This window comes from Pan paniscus, chromosome 1, assembly GCF_029289425.2.
Source record: "Pan paniscus chromosome 1, NHGRI_mPanPan1-v2.0_pri, whole genome shotgun sequence".
Taxonomy (NCBI): domain Eukaryota; kingdom Metazoa; phylum Chordata; class Mammalia; order Primates; family Hominidae; genus Pan; species Pan paniscus.
Window position 1 is genome coordinate 199604884 of NC_073249.2, and position 20459 is coordinate 199625342.

Sequence of the window (20459 nt, forward strand, 5' to 3'; positions counted from 1 at the left end):
CCAAGTGCTGGGATTACAGGTGCCTGCCATCATACTTGGCTAATTTTTCGTATTTTTAGTAGAGAAGGGGTTTCACCATGTTGGCCAGGCTGGCATCTTTTTCTTTAAACATGACTGTTTAATGAACTTGGTATCTAGTTTACTTCTCTAAAATGGTATTACCTTAAAAAGCTCTGACAAGTCTTTGTTAGAATAAGGTTACACTATGCCCATGGAACTGCTCTGGTCTACCAAAGCTATTCACAAAGGAAATCAATCTAGTTTCATATGACTTGTTTCCATAAATTCATAATTTGAATGTATGCTAAAATAATATAAGAAACAAAATGGAAAAAGCAAGCAGGCCAGATTGTAAAGGTGAGATAGATACATAATGTTTGCAATTGTTTAAGGATAATATGAAGAAAACTAATAAGGCAAGAGAATAAATCCACCAAGCCAGGAACTATCTATTAAGCCATTTTAAAAACAGACATATGGTTGAGGTGGAAAGGATATGAACTCTGCAGCCAGATAAGCCTGATATAAATCTTTTAAATCTTATTTCTACCACTTATCTGACCTTAGAAATGCTGAGTTTTACTCTGATTTGTAAAGTGAGATTCCTTTCTTCTTCTCTCTACCATGTGTCTAATATGGTGCCAAGAAATCCCACAAGTGAATGAAATAGCAGGAATCAAAGTGTGATCACAACTTCCAAGGTGATCTTGGGAGATCCCTGGTAATACATACAAAATGAAAGCAAGCAACTCTCCAAAAAAGTGAGGACTGCAGGCCATGGCTGGAATCCCAGGATATTTGGTTCTTGTCCAGTTGTGACAATAAAACTCATGAGATGAGCTGGCACATGTAACTAAAGAGGGATGTGGAATGCTCAGCAAAAATGTCCAAGGAAAGTGGAAAACTGATTGGGTCTTATATACTAGAACGGCTTAAATTAATCCTCATTAATTTAAATTTAAATTGTTTAATCTCAACCTCCCTTCTGGCTCTCTTACTTGGTTGCTGCCACTACAACAGTTCTTTGTATTTTCTTTTACTTTTAAAAAATGTTTTATGGAGATGGGGTCTTGCTGTGTTGCCCAGGCTGGTCTCAAACTCCTGGCCTCAAATGATTCTCCTGACTGCCAAAGTTGGGGTTATAGGCATGAGCCACTGTGCCCCAGCCAGTTCTCTGTATTTTATTTTCTTTTTTCTTTCCCTCTCTCTCTCTCTTTTTTAAAGACAGTGTCTCCTTCCATTGCCCAGGCTGGAGTAAGTGGTATGATCATGGCTCACTGCAGCCTCAACCTCCTAGGCTCAAGCAATCCTCCCATGTTAGACTCCCTAGTAGCTGGGAGTACAAGCACACACCACCACACCTGGTTAATTTTTGTATTTTTTTGTAGAGATGAGGTCCTGTTATGTTGCCTAGGCTGGTCACAACTCTGGGCTCAAGTGATCCTCCCACCTCAGCCTCCAAAGTGATAGGATTACAGGTGTGAGCCACTATGCTCAGCCCTTTGTATTTTCCTAATGAACAATTTAAACTTTCTATTTTGAAACAATTTCAAACATAAAAAGTTTGCAAGAATAGTATAAGAATGCCCATATATACATTTTACCTAATTGATAAATTAAATAATCTTTTCCCTCTCCCTCCCTCTCCTCTTTCTCTCTCTCTGCACACGCACACACACACATACACACACATGTGTAAAGTACTTAGTACTTTTTTTCTGAACCATTTGAGAAATCAGTTGTAGACTTCAGGACCCCTTACACTTAAATACTTCAGTGTATAATTCTTAAGAACATTGGTCATTCTTTTATTTAACCAGCGCATATTTATCAAAATCAGAAAATTTAACACTGATACAATACTGTTGTCTAACGTATAGTCCATATTCAAATTTCACTAACTGTCCAATAATGTCCATTTTATTTTCCTCATTCAGAATCCAATCCAGGATCACACACTGCATTTGGTTTATGTTTTCTTAATGTCATTAAGAAAATTAGTCACTGGCTGGGCACGGTGGCTCACGCCTGTAATCCCAACACTTTGGGAGGCTGAGGCAGGCAGATCACGAGGTCAGGAGATCAAGACCATCCTGGCTAACATGGTGAAACCTCGTCTCTACTAAAAATACAAAAAATTAGCCGGGTGTGGTGGCGGGCGCCTGTAGTCCCAGCTACTTGGTAGGCTGAGGCAGGAGAATGGCGTGAACCTGGGAGGCAGAGGTTGCAGTGAGCCAAGATCGCGCCACTGCACTCCAGCCTGGCTGACAGAGCAAGACTCCATCTCAAAAAAAAAAAAAAAAAGAAAAGAAAAAGAAAATTAGTCATTTTCTGTTTCTTTTAATCTGAGACAGTTCCTCAGCCCTTTTTTGTTTCCTATGACACTGAAATTTTTGAAGACTATATCAACTTTTGCCCTGTCCCAAGACTAGAATTGGTTATTTCTCCAAGGATCCCTGCTGCCTTTTAATAGAGAATGGTATTTAGAAACTAGTAACCCATAATTACTATGGTATTACTGCTTCTAAATTACCTTTGCATGGACAGAGCTGGAAATAATAGATAAATACAAATTTCTATATATGTAGTTTATTTTTATTTTTTTAGAGACAAGGCTGGGGTTGCCCAGGCTGGGGTGTAATGGTGCAATCATAGCTCACTGCAGCCTTGACCTCCTGGGCTCAAGTGATTCCCCTGCCTCAAACTCCTGAGTAGCTAGAAGTACAGACATGTGTAACCATGCCCAGCTATTTTTTATTTGTGGAGATAGGGATCTCACTATGTTACCCAGGCTGGTCTCCAACTCCTGGCCTCAAGCTATACATGTTTTTAAAATCATGAGTTTATATTGAAACAAGCTAATTCCAATCCAGTACCTTAGAGTTCTTCCTCGTCTTTCCCTATTCCATATTTGAATTTCCCTTCTACAGTGAGAACTCTGGCTCCCAACAACATTGACTTCTTTATTCAATTCTGTAACATACACAAAGTAGTTATGGAATTGCTACAGCAATACTACTACAAATGACAAATCTACTCAGTAGAGCTCAAGATTTCTTTGAAGTTCATTTTATCTTTACACTGAAAATATATACAAAGTATCATGTTTAAAAACTGGCTGGGCATGGTGGCTCACGCCTCATCCCAGCACTGTGGGAGTACTTGGGAGGCCAAGGTGGGATCACTTGAGCCCAGGAGTTTGAGACCAGCCTGGGCAACACAGCAAAACCTTGTCTCTACTTAAAAAAAAAAAATTTTTTTTTTAAGACAGAGTTTCACTCTTGTTGCCCAGGCTGGAGTGCAATGGCACGATCTCAGCTCACCACAACCTCTGCCTGCCGGGTTCAAGCGATTCTCCTGCCTCAGCCTCCCGAGCAGCTGGGATTACAGGCGTGCACCACCTCGCACGGCTAATTTTTGTATTTTTAGTAGAGACAGGGTTTCACCATGTTGGCCAGGCTGGTCTCGAACTCCCAACCTCAGGTGATCCGCCCGCCTCGGCCTCCAAAGTGCTGGGATTACAGGAGTGAGCCACCGTGCCTAGCCTATTTTTTATTTAAAAAAAAATTTTTAGGCCGGGCGCAGTGGCTTATGCCTATAATCCCAGCACTTTGGGAGGCTGAGGCGGGTGGATCACCTGAGGCCGGGAGTTCGAGACCAGCCTGACCAACATGGAGAAACCCCATCTCTACTAAAAATACAAAAATCACCGGGCATGGTAGCACACGCCTGTAATCCCAGCTGCTCGGGAGGCTGAGGCAGGAGAATCACTTGAACCCAGGAGGTGGAGGTTGTGGTGAGACGAGATCATGCCATTGCACTCCAGCCTGGGCAACAGAGTGAGACTCCATCTCAAATAAAATAAAATAAATAAAATAAAATAAAACAAAATAAAATAAAAATAAAATAAAATACAAAAAGTAAATTACATGAGTTAGTTGGCATCCCACTTCCCAACTTTGCTGATTTAATTTTACTTTTTGAAAACGTAAAGTCTCAACATGGTTCTAAAAGTAAACAGGCATGGTGGCTCGCACCTGTAATCCCAACATCTTGGGAGGCTGTGGCAGGCAGGTCACTTGAGGCCAGGAATTTGAGACCAGCCTAGCAAACATAGTGAAACCTTGTCTCTACTCAAAATACAAAAATTAGCCGGGCATGGTGGCAGATGCCTGTCATCCCAGCTACTCAGGAGGTTGAGGCACATGAATTGCTTGAACCCAGGAGGCAGAGGTTGCAGTGAGCCAAGATCACGCCACTGCACTCCAGCCTGGGCAACAGAGACAGGCTCTGTCTCAAAATAAAAATAAAATAAATAAAAGTAAAAACTACAAAAAGGTCCACAGAAGAGTTACTCACCTTTCTCTACCCTTCTACCTTATACCTCCCACCCGCTGGAGTGACCAATTTCATTAGTTTCTCCTTATCCATCCTGTGCTTCTGTTTACAAAAACCATGCAGGTGCATATATCAATTCTTATTCTCCCTCCTTTGTTACACCAAAATTGGCAAAAATTATATTAAAATGGCCCTCAAGCATATGGAATATATATTAAACTTCATTCATAAGAGAAATGTAACTTAAAACTATACTGAGACACTTTTCACTAGTTAGAATGATAAAAAAAAATTCTGATGAGTTATGGAGAAACAGGCACATTCATGCATTGCCAGTGGGAAGACAAAATGGTGCAACTCCCATGGTGAAGAATTTGGCAACATTTGTTTTTATTGTTTGTTTGTTTGTTTTTGAGATAGGATCTTACTCTGTTGCCTAGGCTGTTTTATTATTTTAATTTTTAATTTTTTGAGGGAGAGTCGCTCTGTTGCCCAGGCTGGAGTGCAGTGGCACAATCTTGGCTCACTGCAACCTCCACGTCCCCCCAGGCTCAAGCAATTGTTGTGCCTCAGGCTCCCAAGTAGCTGGGACCACAGTGGTGTGTCACCACCCCTGGCTAATTTTTGTATTTTTAGTAGAGACAGGGTTTCACTGTGTTAGCCAGGCTGGTCTTGAACTCCTGAGCTCAAGTAATCCGCCTGCCTTGGCCCCCCAAAGTGCTGGGATTACAGCACTTGCCCTAATTATACCTCTTAAATGTCTCTCAAATCCACTGACTTCTCTCCATCCAAATTACTGTTATTTTAGTTCAGGTAACCCATCACCTCTTCCTGAATCACTGTCATAACCTCTTAACTGGTTCTGCCTGTCTCCAGTTTAAACACCTGCAATCTATTCTTCATTTTGAAGCCAACATTAATTTTTTAAAAAGCATAACTCTGCTCAGGTATGGTGGCTCATGTCTGTAATCCCAGCACTTTGAGAGGCCAAGGTGGGTGGACTACATGAGCCTAGCGGTTCAAAACCAGCCTGGGCAACACGGTAAAACCCTGTTTCTAACTAGCTGGGCATGGTGGTGCGTGTCTGTAGTCCCAGCTGCTCAGGAGGCTGAGGTAGGAGGATCACCCAAAGCCCAGGAGGTCAAGGCTATCGTGAGCCATGATCGCATCACTGCGCTCCAGCCTGGGTGACAGAGCAAGACTCTGTCTCAAAAACAACAACAACAACAACAACAACAACAACAAAGGCCGGGCGTGGTGGCTCATGCCTGTAATCCTACCACTTTGGGAGGTCGAGGCAGGCGGATCACAAGGTCAGGCGTTCAAGACCAGCCTGGCCAATATGGTGAAACGTCGTCTCTACTAAAAATACAAAAATTAGCCAGGAGTGGTGGTGCACACCTGCAGTCCCGGCTACTCAGGAGGCTGAGGCAGAATTCCTTGAACCTGGGAGGCGGAGGTTGCAGTAAGCCGAGATTGTGCCACTGCACTCCAGCCTGGGTGACAGAGCAATTCCATCTCAAAAAAAAAAAACCAAAAAAAAATCTGATCATGTTGCTCTTATGGTCAAAACCATTCAATGACTTTCCATTGTCCATCGTCTTCCACGTAGCTTACAATATCCTTCATTATGAATAGCCCATCCACACTTAGCTCACCAACCTCATTTCTCATCCCTCTTCCACTTGGACTTTGTGACTAATTGTTCTCTTGAACTGAGTATTCTCTATTCTCTCTTGCCACACTCATATGTTAGCCTAACAAATTTACTGTTTTGTACTTTTTTTTTTTTTTTGAGGCAGTCCCACTCTGTTGCCCAAGTTGGAGTGCAGTGGTGTGATCATGGCTTACTGCAGCTTCAACCTCCTGGGCTCAAGCGATCCTACTGCCTCAGCCTCCCAAGTAGCTGGGGACTATAGGCATGTGCCTCCACACCTAGCTGATTTTTTTTTTTTTTTTTTTTTTTTTTTTTGGAGAAACAGGGCCTCCTTATGTTACCCAGGCTGGTCTTGAACTTCTTTCTGGACTTGCCATCCTCTCATCTCAGCCTCCCAAAGTGTTGGGATTTACAGGCGTGAGCCACTGCACCCAGCCTACATTTTTAATTTAAAAAAGTATCTTGGGCTGGGCGCAGTGGCTCACACCTGTAATCCCAGCACTTTGGGAGGCTGAGGAGGGTGGACCACCTGAGGTCAGGAGTTCAAGACCAGCCTGGCCAACATAGTGAAACCCCATCTCTACTAAAAATACAAAAATTAGCTGGGTGTGGTGGCGTGCACCTGTAGTCCCAGCTACTTGGGAGGCTGAGGCAGGAGAATCACTTGAACCCAGGAGGCAAAGGTTGCAGTGAGCCAAGATTGCGCCACTGCACTCCAGCCTGAGCGACAGAGTGAGACTCTGTCTCAAAAAAAACTAAAAAATCGGCTGGGCGCAGTGGCTCACACCTGTAATCCCAGTACTTGGGAGGCCGAGGTGGGTGAATCACGAGGTCAGGAGATCAAGACCAACCTGACCAACATGGTGAAACCCCACCTCTACTAAAAATACAGAAATTAGCCAGCCATGGAGGCACACGCCTGTAATCACAGCTACTTGGGAGGCTGGGGCAGGAGAATCACTTGAACCTGGGAGGCGGAGGTTGCAGTGAGCCAAGATCACGCCACTGCACTCCAGCCTGGGTGACAGGGCAAGACTCTATCACAAAAAAACTACAAACAAACAAACAAACAAACAAAAAACCTAAAAAATTAAATTAAAAAAAAAAAGTATCTTGAAAGCCAATCTGTTATCTCTCTGGCCTATAATTCTGCACTCATCTGTGAAATCTCTCTTTTTTTAAGTTTTCATTTTTGATGGTATAGAGACAGGGGTCTTGCCATGTTGCCCAGGCTGGTCTCGAACTCCTGAGCTCAAGTGATCCACCTGCCACAGCCTCACAAAGTACTGAGATTACAGGGGTGAGCCACCATGCCTCGCCTGTGAAATTTCTCAAAATGATGATGAACACATTGGGGTTTGAGAGAGAGTATTTGTTGAGCATTATGTTTGATATAAGACAGAAGGAGTATGATAGGAGCAAAAGTTGGTACAAACACCATGGAAGGCAATTTTGGTAATATTTATCAAAATCACAGATGTGTATATCCTCTGACCTACAAATTCCACCCTAGGTATTCGTCTGATAAGAGATATAACCGCATGTGCCAAATGATGTCATAAGGAATGACCTTGTACATGCAAAAAATTGTAAATAATCTACATGTCTATTGGTATGGATAATTTAAGTAAATTATGGGTCCACATACACAACAGAACACTCTGAACCATGAAAGAATTAGAAATTAGAAATATCTTATGTATGAATATGGCAAAATTATGAAAGTATCTTTTTAAAGATACTTCATTGTTTTAGACCTTTTTTTTTAGTAAGTTGTTGATTTTCTTACTGAAACAGCAAATATGTTAGGCTAACATTTGTGAGAAAAGGTAAGAATTTTATGCATAAAATTCCTCTGAAAGGATACTAAAACTCATTATATTAGTCAATTCCACGTAAGTGGATTACGTAGCTGGGAAAAATAATGAGGAGATGACTTTTTAAACTTTTGAATTTGAACCATATGAATATTGACCTATTAAAAAATAAGGTGAGTGGATCACTTGAGGACAGGAGTTTGAGACCAGCTTGGCCAACTTGGCGAAACTCCATCTCTAGCAAATAAAAAAATTAGCTGGGTGTGGTGGCACACGCCTGTAATCCCAGCTACTCAGAAGGCTGAGGCACAAGAACTGCTTCAGCCCAGGAGGCAGAGGTTGCACTGAGACGAGATTGGCCACTGCACCACAGCCTAGGCGACAGAGTGAGGCCCTGTTGCCAAAAAAAAAAAAAAAAAAAAAGAAAGTAATCCAAGTTAACTTGGAGGCTTTTTAAACTGTCAGCTCTGTAGGTATAAATTCTATCAACATACAGGAAGGGTAACAAATATCAAGACTAGCTAAAGTCTGAATTTTAAATGGACATAAAATGTAAACTATAAAGTCAAAAAGTAAAAATCACACCAGATTATTAAGGCGGAAGCTACAGAAATCGCATGGTTGAATAGGGATAAGGTTATGAAAGCTACCTCTAACGTGGAAAATCAAAAAAGCCAATCACACCAACAGGTTTTTATTGAGCATCTACTAAATGTCTGACACTATCTCATAATAGTTCTCTTTCAGCTTCCCTTTGCATTTTTCAAAAGCATACAGAGTAGAAAATTGGAAAACCCAGGAAAAAATGTTTTGCCCAGATCATAAAGAAAACATAACCAGTAACCACCAAAAGGCAGGAGCTTTTACTGTTGATTTTCCCTCTTATCCCACCCTTACCTCCCACTAATCACCTTTTCTTAATGCCAAAGATAAACTATTATTGACTAACATGAGGTCCATATGTGACAATGATGGAAATAAAACAGGGAAGGAAATGACTGAAGAAGTTTTAAATAGCTAGATGCCATCAAATCACCATCTTGGGACTGGCGTCTTAGGAAACTTTAAGAGCTTTCCATAAATAACAACAATAATAGCAGCTAATGTTTGTTGTGTGCCATGGACTTATACAATATACTGGACACTGTGCTAGGTCCTTTACATAAATTAAGTGACTTACACCTAAGAGACATTATTTTACAGATGAAGAAATGGCCTTTAGAAGTTAAACAACTTCTCCAAGTTCATATTGCTTATAGAGGTATTTTAATTACTATTTGGGGTAATGCAAATAGTATTCCCTCCAACTCCAAACCAGGAAAGAGGAAAACAGATGGCTTTTTGAGAGTTAGACTGTAAAAATCAACACATTCAAGCTTTTTCTCCTTCTTGGCTACCGTGATACCATGTTCTCCTCAGACCTCTATGGCTATTCTTTCTGTCTTCAGTGGGTAGAGGAAGAGGAAAAGTAGGTACTCTCTAAATGCTGAAACACCTTGGTTCTTGGTCCTGGACCCTTTTCTTGCTCCTCCTGCTTTCCCCCCAGGCAATATTATTCAGGCATCCCATTCCATGGCTCTATAGAGTAGTGGTTCTTAACATTTCCAGTTTCAGGACCCCTTTACGCTATTAAAAATTACTGAGGATCCCAAAGAGCTTTTGTTTATATGGGTGATATCTGTCAATATTTATCATATTAGAAATTAAAACAATTTTTTTTTTCTGAGATGGAGTTTTGTGCTTGTTGCCCAGGCCTGGAGTGCAATGGCGAGATCTTGGCTCACTGCAACCTCCACCTCCGGGATTCAAGCGATTCTCCTGCCTCAGCCTCCCAAGTTGCTGGGATTACAGGCACACACCACCATGGCCGACTGATTTTTGTATTTTTTTGTAGAGATGGGCTTTCTCCATGTTGGTCAGGCTGGTCTCAAACTCCTGACCTCAGGTGATCCCCCTGCCTCAGCCTCCCTAAGTGCTGGGATTACAGGTGTGAGCCACTGCGCCCAGCAATTTTTTTTTTTAAACAGGGTCTCACTCTGTCACCCAGGCTGGAGTGCAGTGGCACAATCACAGCTCACTGCAGGCTTAACCTCCTGGGCCCAAGTGATTCTCCCATTTTAGCCTCCCAAATAGTTGGGACAAGTATGCACCACCATGCTTGGCTAATTCATTTTTTAAAAAATGTTTAGTACAGACAAGGTCTCGCTATGTTGCCCAGGCTGGCATATTCTTAATTCACTAAAAAACAACAATAAAAAACACATTTTAAATGAAATAACTATATTTTCCAAGGCAAAGAATTTAATGAGAAGAGTGGCATTGTTTTACATTTTTGCAAACTTCTTTAATGTCTAGTTTAATGGAAGACCAGTAGATTCTCATCTGCTTTTGTATTCAGCCCATTGCAATGTCATTTTTGGTTGAAGTATATGAAAAAAATCCAGCCTCACAAAGAAGCTGGAATTGGAAGGAATATTTGAATAGCCTTTTAAGGTAACTGTGTATATCTTTCTTTGATACTATGCCAAAACTCAACAAGTACTAATTTCTTTTAAGATTACAGTGTGGGCTAGGCACAGTAGCTCACACCTGTAATCCAAGCACTGTGGGTGGTTGAGGCAGGTGAATGGCTTGAGCTCAGGAGTTTGAGACCAGCCTGGGCAACATGGTGAAACCCTGTCTCTACAAAAAAATACAAAAATTAGCTGGGCATAGTGGCATGTATCTGTAATCTCAGCTATTCAGGGGGCTGAGGCAGGAGGATCACTTGAGTCCAGGAAGTTGAGGCTGCAGTGAGCCATGATGGCACCACTGCATTCCAGCCTGGGCAACAATGCAAGACACTGTTTCAAAAAAAAAAAATTAGATTCAAAATGTGATCTTGGCTGGGTGAGGTGGCTCACGCCTGAATTCCCAGCACTTTGGGAGGCCAAGGTGAGAGACCTGTTTGAGGTCAGGAATTGGAGATCAGCTTGGGCAACACAGCAAGACTCCAACTCTACCAAAAACAAAACAAAACAAAACAAAACAAAGACCCACAAAACACATGATGTTGAGGAAGAAAAGAGAATGGAACCAACATTATGGAGTCTCTATGTCAGACACAATGAAAAAGCTGAATTTCTGGACCAAAGGTCTGGCCTATCCATGGACGGGACAGGACAAACTTGAACAAGCGTTTTGGTTTTTGGTTTTGGTTTTTTTTTTTAAAACATTTTATTATTTTATTTTAATTTTTAGAGACAAGGTCTTGCTATATTGCTCAGGCTGGACTTGAACTCCTGGGCTCAAGCAATCCTGTCTCAGCCTCCCAAATAGCTGGGACTATAGGCATGTGTCATTGAACCTGGCTTTCTTTTATTTTTTTCTTTTTTGAGACAGAGTTTCACTCTGTTGTCCAGGATGGAGTGCAGTGGCACTATCTTGGCTCACTGCAACTTCCGCCTCCTGGGTTCAAGCAATTCTCGTGCCTTAGCCTCCCAAATAGCTGGGATTACAGGCATGCACCACCATGCCTGACTAATTTTGTATTTTTAGTAGAGTTGGGATTTCACCATGTTGGCCAGGCTGGTCTCAAACTCCTGACCTCAAGTGATCCACCCTCCTTGACCTCCCAAAGTGCTGCGAATACAGGCATGAGCCAGTCTTTTTTTTTTTTTAAATACCTATTCTCAGTCTACATCCCTACAGCATTGCTTTGATGCTAAAATAAGAAAGTGTGTGTGTTTGTGTGTGTGTGCACGTATACATTATGTGTATATGTATATGTATACGTATATGTATATGTATATGAAAACACTATAAATTCTATATTCCTGTATACGGGTAGGAAATCTGTATTCACTGCCCAAGCCAATAGTAAAAATAGTGGTATGGAATTGAACAAACTTTTTTAAAGCAAATAATATGTCCAAAAAAATAATTTAAGGCCAGGCGCGGTGGCTCACGCCTGTAATCCCAGTGGGAGTCCGAGGCGGGCAGATCACGAGGTCAGGAGATCGAGACCATCCTGGCTAACATGGTGAAACCCCGTCTCTACTAAAAATACAAAAAAATTAGCTGGGCGTGGTGATGGGCGCCTGTAGTCCCAGCTACTCGGGAGGCTGAGGCAGGAGAATGGTGTGAACCCGGGAGGCAGAGCTTGCAGTAAGCAGAGATCGTGCCACCGCACTCCAGACTGGGTGACAGAGCGAGACTTCATCTCAAAAAATAAAATAAAATAAAAAAATAATAATTTATATGTGACTATGTCAATTGCTGATCTTGATTCAGATTTAGTTGTCTACTGAAGGAGAAGTAACTGTCAGATATGGCCTGCAGAGAAACACTTGTTTATGCCTTGATAAGGCCAAGAGGATTTCTGCAGGCAGAGAATGGACAGCAGGCCATCTGCATCTAAGGTGCAAACTGGATCTCTTACCTGCAGCTCTGCTTCCAGGCCCAGCCGCCGGATAAAGGGGTCAGTGACATGGTAGCGCCGCTCAAAGCTCAGGGCACCCCGCTCCTAGGGGACAGAAACAAATTCGTGATTTCATTGATTCAATTAAATATGATTTATTATGTGCCTATTATATATCCAGCTCTTTCCTGGGCACCACAGGAGCTAAAGAAGACAACAAGGAACTGGCCTACAGGACTTTGTATTATTCTGGGGCAAGGATTAGAGAAGAATAGAAGACAGTAGTATATAATTAAGCACTAAGTTGTGCCGTTCATTTCTTTTTTAAAGAAAGCAAAAAATTTTTAAAAAGGAAAGAAGAAAAATTGGAAACAATAGGGAATAGTTCCATATTTAGGTTGGACAGGGTGGGCATCATCTTTAGGACACATATTGCACACAAAGGGAAAAAAAACCCCTGCTGATTCCGTGCCTCTAGGAAATGGCCCCTGTCTTTGAGGACCACTCAGTCTAATGAAATCACACACAAAAAACTTCCACAAATGGACAAAGCTAAAAGGATTCAGGGGCTGGGCATGGTGGCTTATGCCTGTAATCCCAGTACTTTGGGAGGCCAAGGAAGGCCAAGGAACCTGAGGTCAGGAGTTCAAGACCAGCCTGGCCAACATGGTATAACCCCATCTCTACTAAAAATACAAAATTAGCCAGGCATGGTGGCACGTGCCTGTAATCCCAGCTACTCGGGAGGCTGAGGCAGGAGAATCACTCGAACCTGGGAGGTGGAGGTTGCAATGAGCCAAGATCATGCCACTGCACTCCAGCCTGGGCAACAAGAGCAAAACTCTGTCTCAAAAAATAAAAATAAAAATAAGATAAATAAAAGGATTCAGGGATGCAGGGAAAAATACACAAATATGCCAAGTACATGGCTCATGTAGAGGCACATACTCAATCCTTCTAAATGGTGACCACAGCTTATGCTGCATGCCACTTGATTTTTAAAAAATTTTTAGTTAAAAATTTTTTTAGGTCAGGCATGGTGGCTCACGCCTGTAATCCCAGCACTTTGGGAGGACAAGGTGGGTGGATCACGAGGTCAGGAGATCAAGATCTCCTGAGTAACACGGTGAAACCCCGTCTCTACTAAAAATACAAAAAATTAGCTGGGCGTGGTAGCATGCGCCTGTAGTCCCAGCTACTTGCGAGGCTGAGGCAAGAGAATCGCTTGAACCTGGGAGGTGGAGGTCGCACTGAGCTGAGATCACACCACTGCACTCCAGCCTGGGCAACAGAGCAACACTCTGTCTCAAAAAAAAAAAAAAAAATTTTTTTAGTACTTTAGTACTTTTTAGCTCTTAATCTGTCAAAGAACTTTCTCAAGCTCATTCAGATTTCATTCTCAAGGTTAGCCTACAGGCAGACAGCCATTATCATCATTTAACAACATAATACTGAGGCACAGGAGGTAAAATGACTAAAGACCTATAGTTAGTTAATTAGGGCAGTGGTGAGATGAAGCTCCTGACTCCAGCTGGGGATTCTTACCAGTGCTGGAGCACATCATGCCTTGGTTTAATGTATTGCATTAAACCTCTATGGCTCCTTTTCTGAGGGTTTCTCTAACAAAGCCTGGGACTACTTCAATAATTGAACTTGACTGTCCAGTCATCCATTTATCTCACAGGTATCAGAGTGTCTTCTACATACAAACTGCAGAGGACAGGCTTTAGCACAGGAGAGCCTCAAAGAGAATACAAGCTGAACTGGGACTAATACTCTCCCAGGATCTCTTACATATACAACTTGGCAGCTGGAGCAACATGAAGAAGTTATATTTGCTCTTGTGCACCACCTGCCCAACACAAGGATGTGTATGTATCTGCACAACACATTGACAGCTCCCCTCCCTTGCCAGCCTGCATTAATCTCAGCAGCCCAGGCACAAGTATGTGGACAGAGTCTCCATGAAATCCATGTTCTTAGACAATACAAGATGGAGAGAAAGAGACCTTGATTCTAATCCTGGGTCTGCCACTAACTAGCTACGTGACTTTAGGCAAGTCACAGACTATAGATTTCAGTTTTTTCATCTGTAAAATCAATCTGTGGGAAAGAAAAGATCTCATGATCTGGTGCAGAAGTCTGGGCTACTTACCTTGATCTGCCTACGGATGAGGTCTCTAGTTATGTTGACTTTCGCCATCTTTTCTTAATGGTTCAACAGAAGGAAGCTATAATAGGATCTTCAGGACCCCTGAGCATTCCAGCCAAGCCCAGGTCCACAAAATACACATTTAATTACCTGGGGGAAAAAAATCATCAAACTTTGGAGGATGGATAATAAAGTGACTCCCAAGACCTAATTCCACCCCTAAAACAGCCCACCCAGTGAAGTGGCCCTTGCCTGTCATTTGTGGCATGGTGGGCTGGCCCTGCTCCATAGTGTTGAAAAACCTCTGGAATGGGTGAAGTGGGTGGGGAGAACAGTAGCACATCCCAACAAGCATTGGAACAAACACGGAAGAAATATGTTATGCTTCATCGGAAAATGGCAGGTTGGGTATAAGTATGAAGGATAATGGTAGCATATCCTTAAAGTTAGAACAAGGCAAAGCTAGAAAGACATCAAGTTTCACTTGCTCAGTAGGCATCTGTGGCAGCTCGTCTGAACTTTTAGTTATGCTTCAAATCTCTGATCCTCAGCTTGGCTCCCCCGAAACCAAATCAGTATCACAGACAGAACTCTCAAGCCTCCAGTAGATTCACAGAATCAAACAGTGTAAAGGAAATGTAATGGTGACCGTGTCCAAGACCCAACCTAATAAAGAAATCCTTCTTTAACATCCTCGTAGGGCCGGGCGCGGTGGCTCACACCTGTAATCCCAGCACTTCGGGAGGCCGAGGTGGGCGGATCACAAGGTCAGGAGATCGAGACCATCCTGGCTAACATGGTGAAACCCCGTCCCTACTAAAAATACAAAAAAATTAGCTGGGTGTGGTGGCGGGTGCCTGTAGTCCCAGCTACTTGGGAGGCTGAGGCAGGAGAATGGCGTGAACCTGGGAGGCGGAGCTTGCAGTGAGCCGAGATTGCGCCACTGCACTCCAGCCTGGGCGACAGAGCGAGACTCCATCTCGAAACAAAACAAAACAAAAAAACAAAAACAAAAAACAAACAAAAAAAATCCTGGTAGGTAGGCTTTTAGTCTCACTACTCTTTTTTTCCTGAGACAGGGTCTCACTCTGTCACCCAGGCTGCAGTGCAGTGGCATGATCATGGCTCACTGTAGCCTCAACTTCCAAGGCTCAAGTGATCCTCCCATCTCAGCCTCCTGAATAACTGAGATCACAGGTGCACACCACCTCTCCCAGCTAATTTTTTCTTTTCTCTCTCTCTTTTTTTTTTTTTTTTTTGTAGAGATGGAGTCTCGCCATCTTGCTGAAGCTGGTATTGAAATCCTGGGCTCAAGAGATCTGCCTACCTCAGCTTCCCAAAGTGCTGGGATTACAGGCATGAGCCACTGCACCTGGCCTAGCCTTACCACTTGTTGAAGCAACCTATTCCTGTGTTATACAACTCTGATTGTTAAAAATAATAAGCAATTCTATTTCTGAGGATTTGCCATAAGAAAAAGAAAAGTCAGGTGTGGTGGTGCAGTGCTGTGCACCTGTAGTCCCAACTACTCAGGAGGCTGAGACAGGAGAATCACTTGAGCCCAGGAGTTCAAGTCCTCCTTGGGCAACATAGCGAGACTCTGCCTCTAAAAAAGGAAAACAATTTTATCGTAACAAAACTCAAAATATGGCTGGGCACAGAGTGGCTCATGCCTGTAATCCCAGTACTTTGGGAGGTTGAGGTGGGAGGACTACTTGAAACCAGGTGTTAGAGACCAGCCTGGGCAGCAAAGTGAGACCTTATCTATACCAAAAAAAAAAAAAAAAAAAAAAAGTTGGGCATGGTGGCATGCGCCTGTAGTCCCAGCTACTCAGGAGGCTGAGGTCGGAAGATCACTTGAGCCCGGGAGTTTGAGGCTGCAGTGAGCTATGATGACACCACTGCACTCCTGCCTGGGTGACAGAACAAGACCCTGTCTCTAAACAAATTAAAAATAAGTAAAATAATAAAAAGAAAACAATAGCTCTCTTTGGTTAATGATATGACTGACTTTTTCTACTTTTTAATATTTTCAAAATTATTCTATAAAAGCACACTAATTTGTAATCAGATTTAAAAATACTAGACTTTCAAGGAAAGTTCTGCCTCCTGGCATTTTCACCTTTTAGTCCTGGTTCCACCTCTGAAGCCACACAGAAGTTTAGTCTTTCTTCCCAATGATGGCCCTTTGTGCCCAGAAGACGGCTCTCAGGGTTTACCAGTTCTCTCTGCCAACCCTGCCAGTCATTAGGACCTCACAAGGCTACTTTTCAATCTCTCACCAGCTGGCCTCCTCTACTGAAATCACGTTTTTCACCTGATCTGTGAGCAGACTCCTTCCTTTCCTCTGTCATTTAACCACAAAAGAAGACTCGACACCTAAACATTATGTTATTGAAGATTTTGTTTTCCTTTAGTGCTAGGCATGCAGTAGGACAATAAAAAAAACTCGCTGCCAAATTAGACGTTCTCATTCAGTCCGAGTTCTTTGGGGCTAACGCCTCCATAATCAATTTTGGGATAACAAGCTCTTTCTTTCCTTTCTTTCCTTCCCTCCCTCCCTTTCTTTTCTTTTTTTTTTCTTTTCTTTTTTTTTTTTTTTGGCAGAGTCTCGCTCTGTTGCTCAGGCTGGAGTGCAGTGGCATAATCTTGGCTCACTGCAACCTCTGCCTCCTGGGTTCAAGTGATTCTCATGCCTCAGCCTCCCAAGTAGCTGGGACTACAGGCACCTGCCACCACGCCAGCTAGTTTTTGTATTTTTAGCAGAGGCAGGGTTTCACTATGTTGACCAGGCTGGTCTCAAACTCCCGACCTCAGGTGATCCGCCCGCCTCAGTCTCCCAAAGTGCTGGGATTACAGGTGTGAGCCACCGTGCCCAGCCATTTTTTTTTTTTTTTTTGTAATTGAGATGGGGCCTCGTTATGTTGCCCATGCTGTCTCAAACTCCTGGGCTCAAGCAACACTCTCACCTCGGCCTCCCAAAGTGCTGGGATTACAGGCATGAGCCACCGTGCCCGGCAGGACCATAAGCTCTTTAAAAGACAAGAACCGCCAGGCGCAGTGGCTCATGCCTTAATCTCAGCACTCAGGCCAATCTCAGGCTGGTGCCTGGCCAATATGGTGAAACCCCGTCTCTACTAAAAATACAAAAATTAGCCAGGTGTGGTGGCACACGCCTGTAGTCCCAGCTACTCAGGAGGCTGAGGCAGGATAATCATTTGAACCCGGGAGGCGGAGGTTGCAGTGAGCCTAGTCTGTACCACTGCACTCCAGCCTGGGTGACAGAGCAAGACTCTGTCTCAAAAAGAAAAAACAAACAAACAAAAAAACAGGCAAGAACCTTCCCTTATAACATGAAACCATTCAGCATTGCCATCTTAGTGTCATTACCAGGGAGATATGGCAGTCGCTGGCATTTTTAAGAGTAAGCATCAAGAACACCAGGAATACCAGCTGAGAACTATAGTTTCATGATGATTTTTGCAGGAGTCTTTGGCCATCAGATTAAAAATGTGAATTTGAACAAATTAATGTAAGCTAAACACTAGCCTGAAATGGCATCTATAGCTCTGCTTTGTGATATACTGGTCAAAGCCAAACAACAACAATAATTTCCCCACAAGCACCAAGAATATGAGGTGAGGATGATTACACTGGAAATAACACCAAAGAAGTGAGTATATCTGGTATTAAGAAAGAACAGTTGTGTGGCCTTGCTTAAGTCTCTTAATCTTTCCAAGTAGACACTCATTCCTGTGACTCACAGGCATAGGACGCATTGGAACAAACACTGACGCGGTTACGTACGCTTCACCCGAAAAAGGCTCATTCCTTACCCCCAATACCCTTTTCCTTAGAAGGCTGCTGTGGAGCTCAAATGAAACAATGTAAGTCAAAAGGTTTTTAAGAATATAAATGCTTTTATTTACTAAGAAATATATGTTGCCAGGCCGGGCGCGGTGGCTCACGCCTGTAATCCCAGCGCTTTGGGAGGCCGAGGTGGGCGGATCACGAGGTCAGGAGATCAAGACCACCCTGGCTAACATGGTGAAACCCCGTCTCTACTAAAAATACAAAAAATTAGCCGGGCGTGGTGGCAGGCACCTGTAGTCCCAGCTACTCGGGAGGCTGAGGCAGGAGAATGGCAGTGAATCCGGGAGACGGAGCTTGCAGTGAGACGAGATCGTGCTACTGCGCTCCAGCCTGGGCAACAGAGTGAGACTCCATCTCAAAAAAAAGAAAGAAATATATGTTGTCAAATATTAAGCACTTACTATGTGCCAGGCATTGTGCTGAGGGTTTTACAGTCATTCATTCAACAAATGAACATAAGGAGATTTTACTACATGCCAGGTGCTGTTCCTGGCACAGAATGAAGGGATATATCAATGAGCAAAACAGGCAATGTCCTTGCTCATGGTACTTACATTCTAGCAGGAAGGGACAGACAATAAACAATGAAATAAATAAAAATAAGAAAATATCCAGTAGTGGAAAGTGTATGATGGCAATAACACAAGTTGAAGTGACAATAACTGGTGAGCTACTTTTAGACTTCAGGTCAAAGAAACTGTAGTGGACATTTGTCGAATTTTCTGGCTTCTCAGCATTTGAACGCTCCTTATATTTTGGGAATTCCCCTTTTGAGTCTAGTGGGAAGCAGAGCCCCTTACCACTATAAAGTGAGAAAGGAGGTGACTGAGATTCTCTTTCTGAGGCTCCCTTGCAGCTACAATGTGAATATATGGCCCAGGCTATGCCAACCAGACACATCACCCCTAAACCCTGAACTGGGATCTAGTGTCTCAGAGTCAGAGGACCACAGAGAGTTCACCTGGAGTGTAGCAAGGGGTGGCCACAGTGGCCATTAAGTCCAGTGCAGCAGGTGGTGTTAGCTGTGTAAGTAGTGGTGGCAACAGTGTGTTCACCAGGCTGAGTCTATGAACAATTTTAGTTGTGGGTCCTGCCTGCTGCCCAGTTTCTCTAGTTTTAGCATTCTTCAAGCATGACTCTATGACCTTCCCTGATGTTTTGTGAATTTCCTTAATATCTTTTCAATAATCAGCCAGAGTTGGTTTCTGTTGCATACAACTACAAATCCTGCCTGATAGAGAGGGGTTCTCTGAGAAGATGACATTTAGGCTGAAACATGACTGACAAGAAGCAGCAAAGAACTGGGGGAAAACCACTTCCAGGGAGAGAGTGCTAAGACCCCAGAAGAAGAGTGGTTCAAAAAGTTTTGGCCGTGTGTGGTGGTTCACACCTGTAATCCGAGCACTTTGGGAGGCTGAGATGGGTGGATCAACTGAGGTCAGGAGTTCAAGACCAGCCCGGCCAACATGGTGAAACCCCATCTCTACTAAAAATACAAAAATTAGCTGCGTGTGGTGGAGCATGCCTGTAATCCCAGCTACTAAGGAGGCTGAGGCAGGAGAATCGCGTGAACCTGGGAGGCAGAGGTTGCAGTGAGCCGAGATCGTGCCACTGCACTCTGGCTTGGGCGACAGAGCGAGACTCCATCTCAGCAAAAAAAAGTTTTATGGGCTGGTCCAAAGGTACCAAGTTATCTCAATTGATTATTCACAGTTACATATTGAACTCCTTGTTCTACTGTTTCCCCTCTTGTCACTACTGCACTTGTCTTAAACAAAAAAAGCTTGTAGGGTAGATGCTCTTACTGTCATAATTTTACATATGAGGAAACATATTCATAGACATGCAACAATTTTCACAATGTTACACAGCTAAAACTGGAGATGGAACAGGAACTCAAACCCAGGGCCATGTGATTCCAAAGTCCATTCTCTTGACAACTATGGTATGTAATTTCCTAGAGTAGCAATCACTATGAGAATCCACCAAAAGAGCCCACTAAATTGCCATGACTTATTCATTAATTTTCTTAAAATGTTAATTGGGTATTTACCTAGCACCAAGCACTGCGATAGACAAGGAGGAATAATGAGATGAAACACATAGTAGCCATACTAAGAGAGCTCAGTATCAAAGAGAAGGGGTTTTTAGCTAAGACTGGTGTGTGGCTTGGAAATACTAAAAGGAACAAAAATGGGGGGAAAAGAGAAACCAGACAAGCAG

General features: G+C 43.0%; 1 protein-coding gene across 3 annotated transcripts in view; it reads right to left on the reverse strand.

Moving 5' to 3' along the window:
• WDTC1 (WD and tetratricopeptide repeats 1) overlaps window positions 1-20459 on the reverse strand; it is a 73524-nt gene that overhangs the window by 32886 nt on the left and 20179 nt on the right. For all 3 annotated transcript variants that reach the window (XM_034959143.4, XM_034959141.4, XM_034959145.3), the window contains exons 2-3: window positions 14367-14513; window positions 12233-12316 (exon numbers count right to left, since the gene is read on the reverse strand). In XM_034959143.4, coding sequence (XP_034815034.1) covers window positions 12233-12316; window positions 14367-14414 — 132 coding nt within the window. In that variant the 5' untranslated portion in view covers window positions 14415-14513. The remainder of the gene's footprint in view (window positions 1-12232; window positions 12317-14366; window positions 14514-20459) is intronic.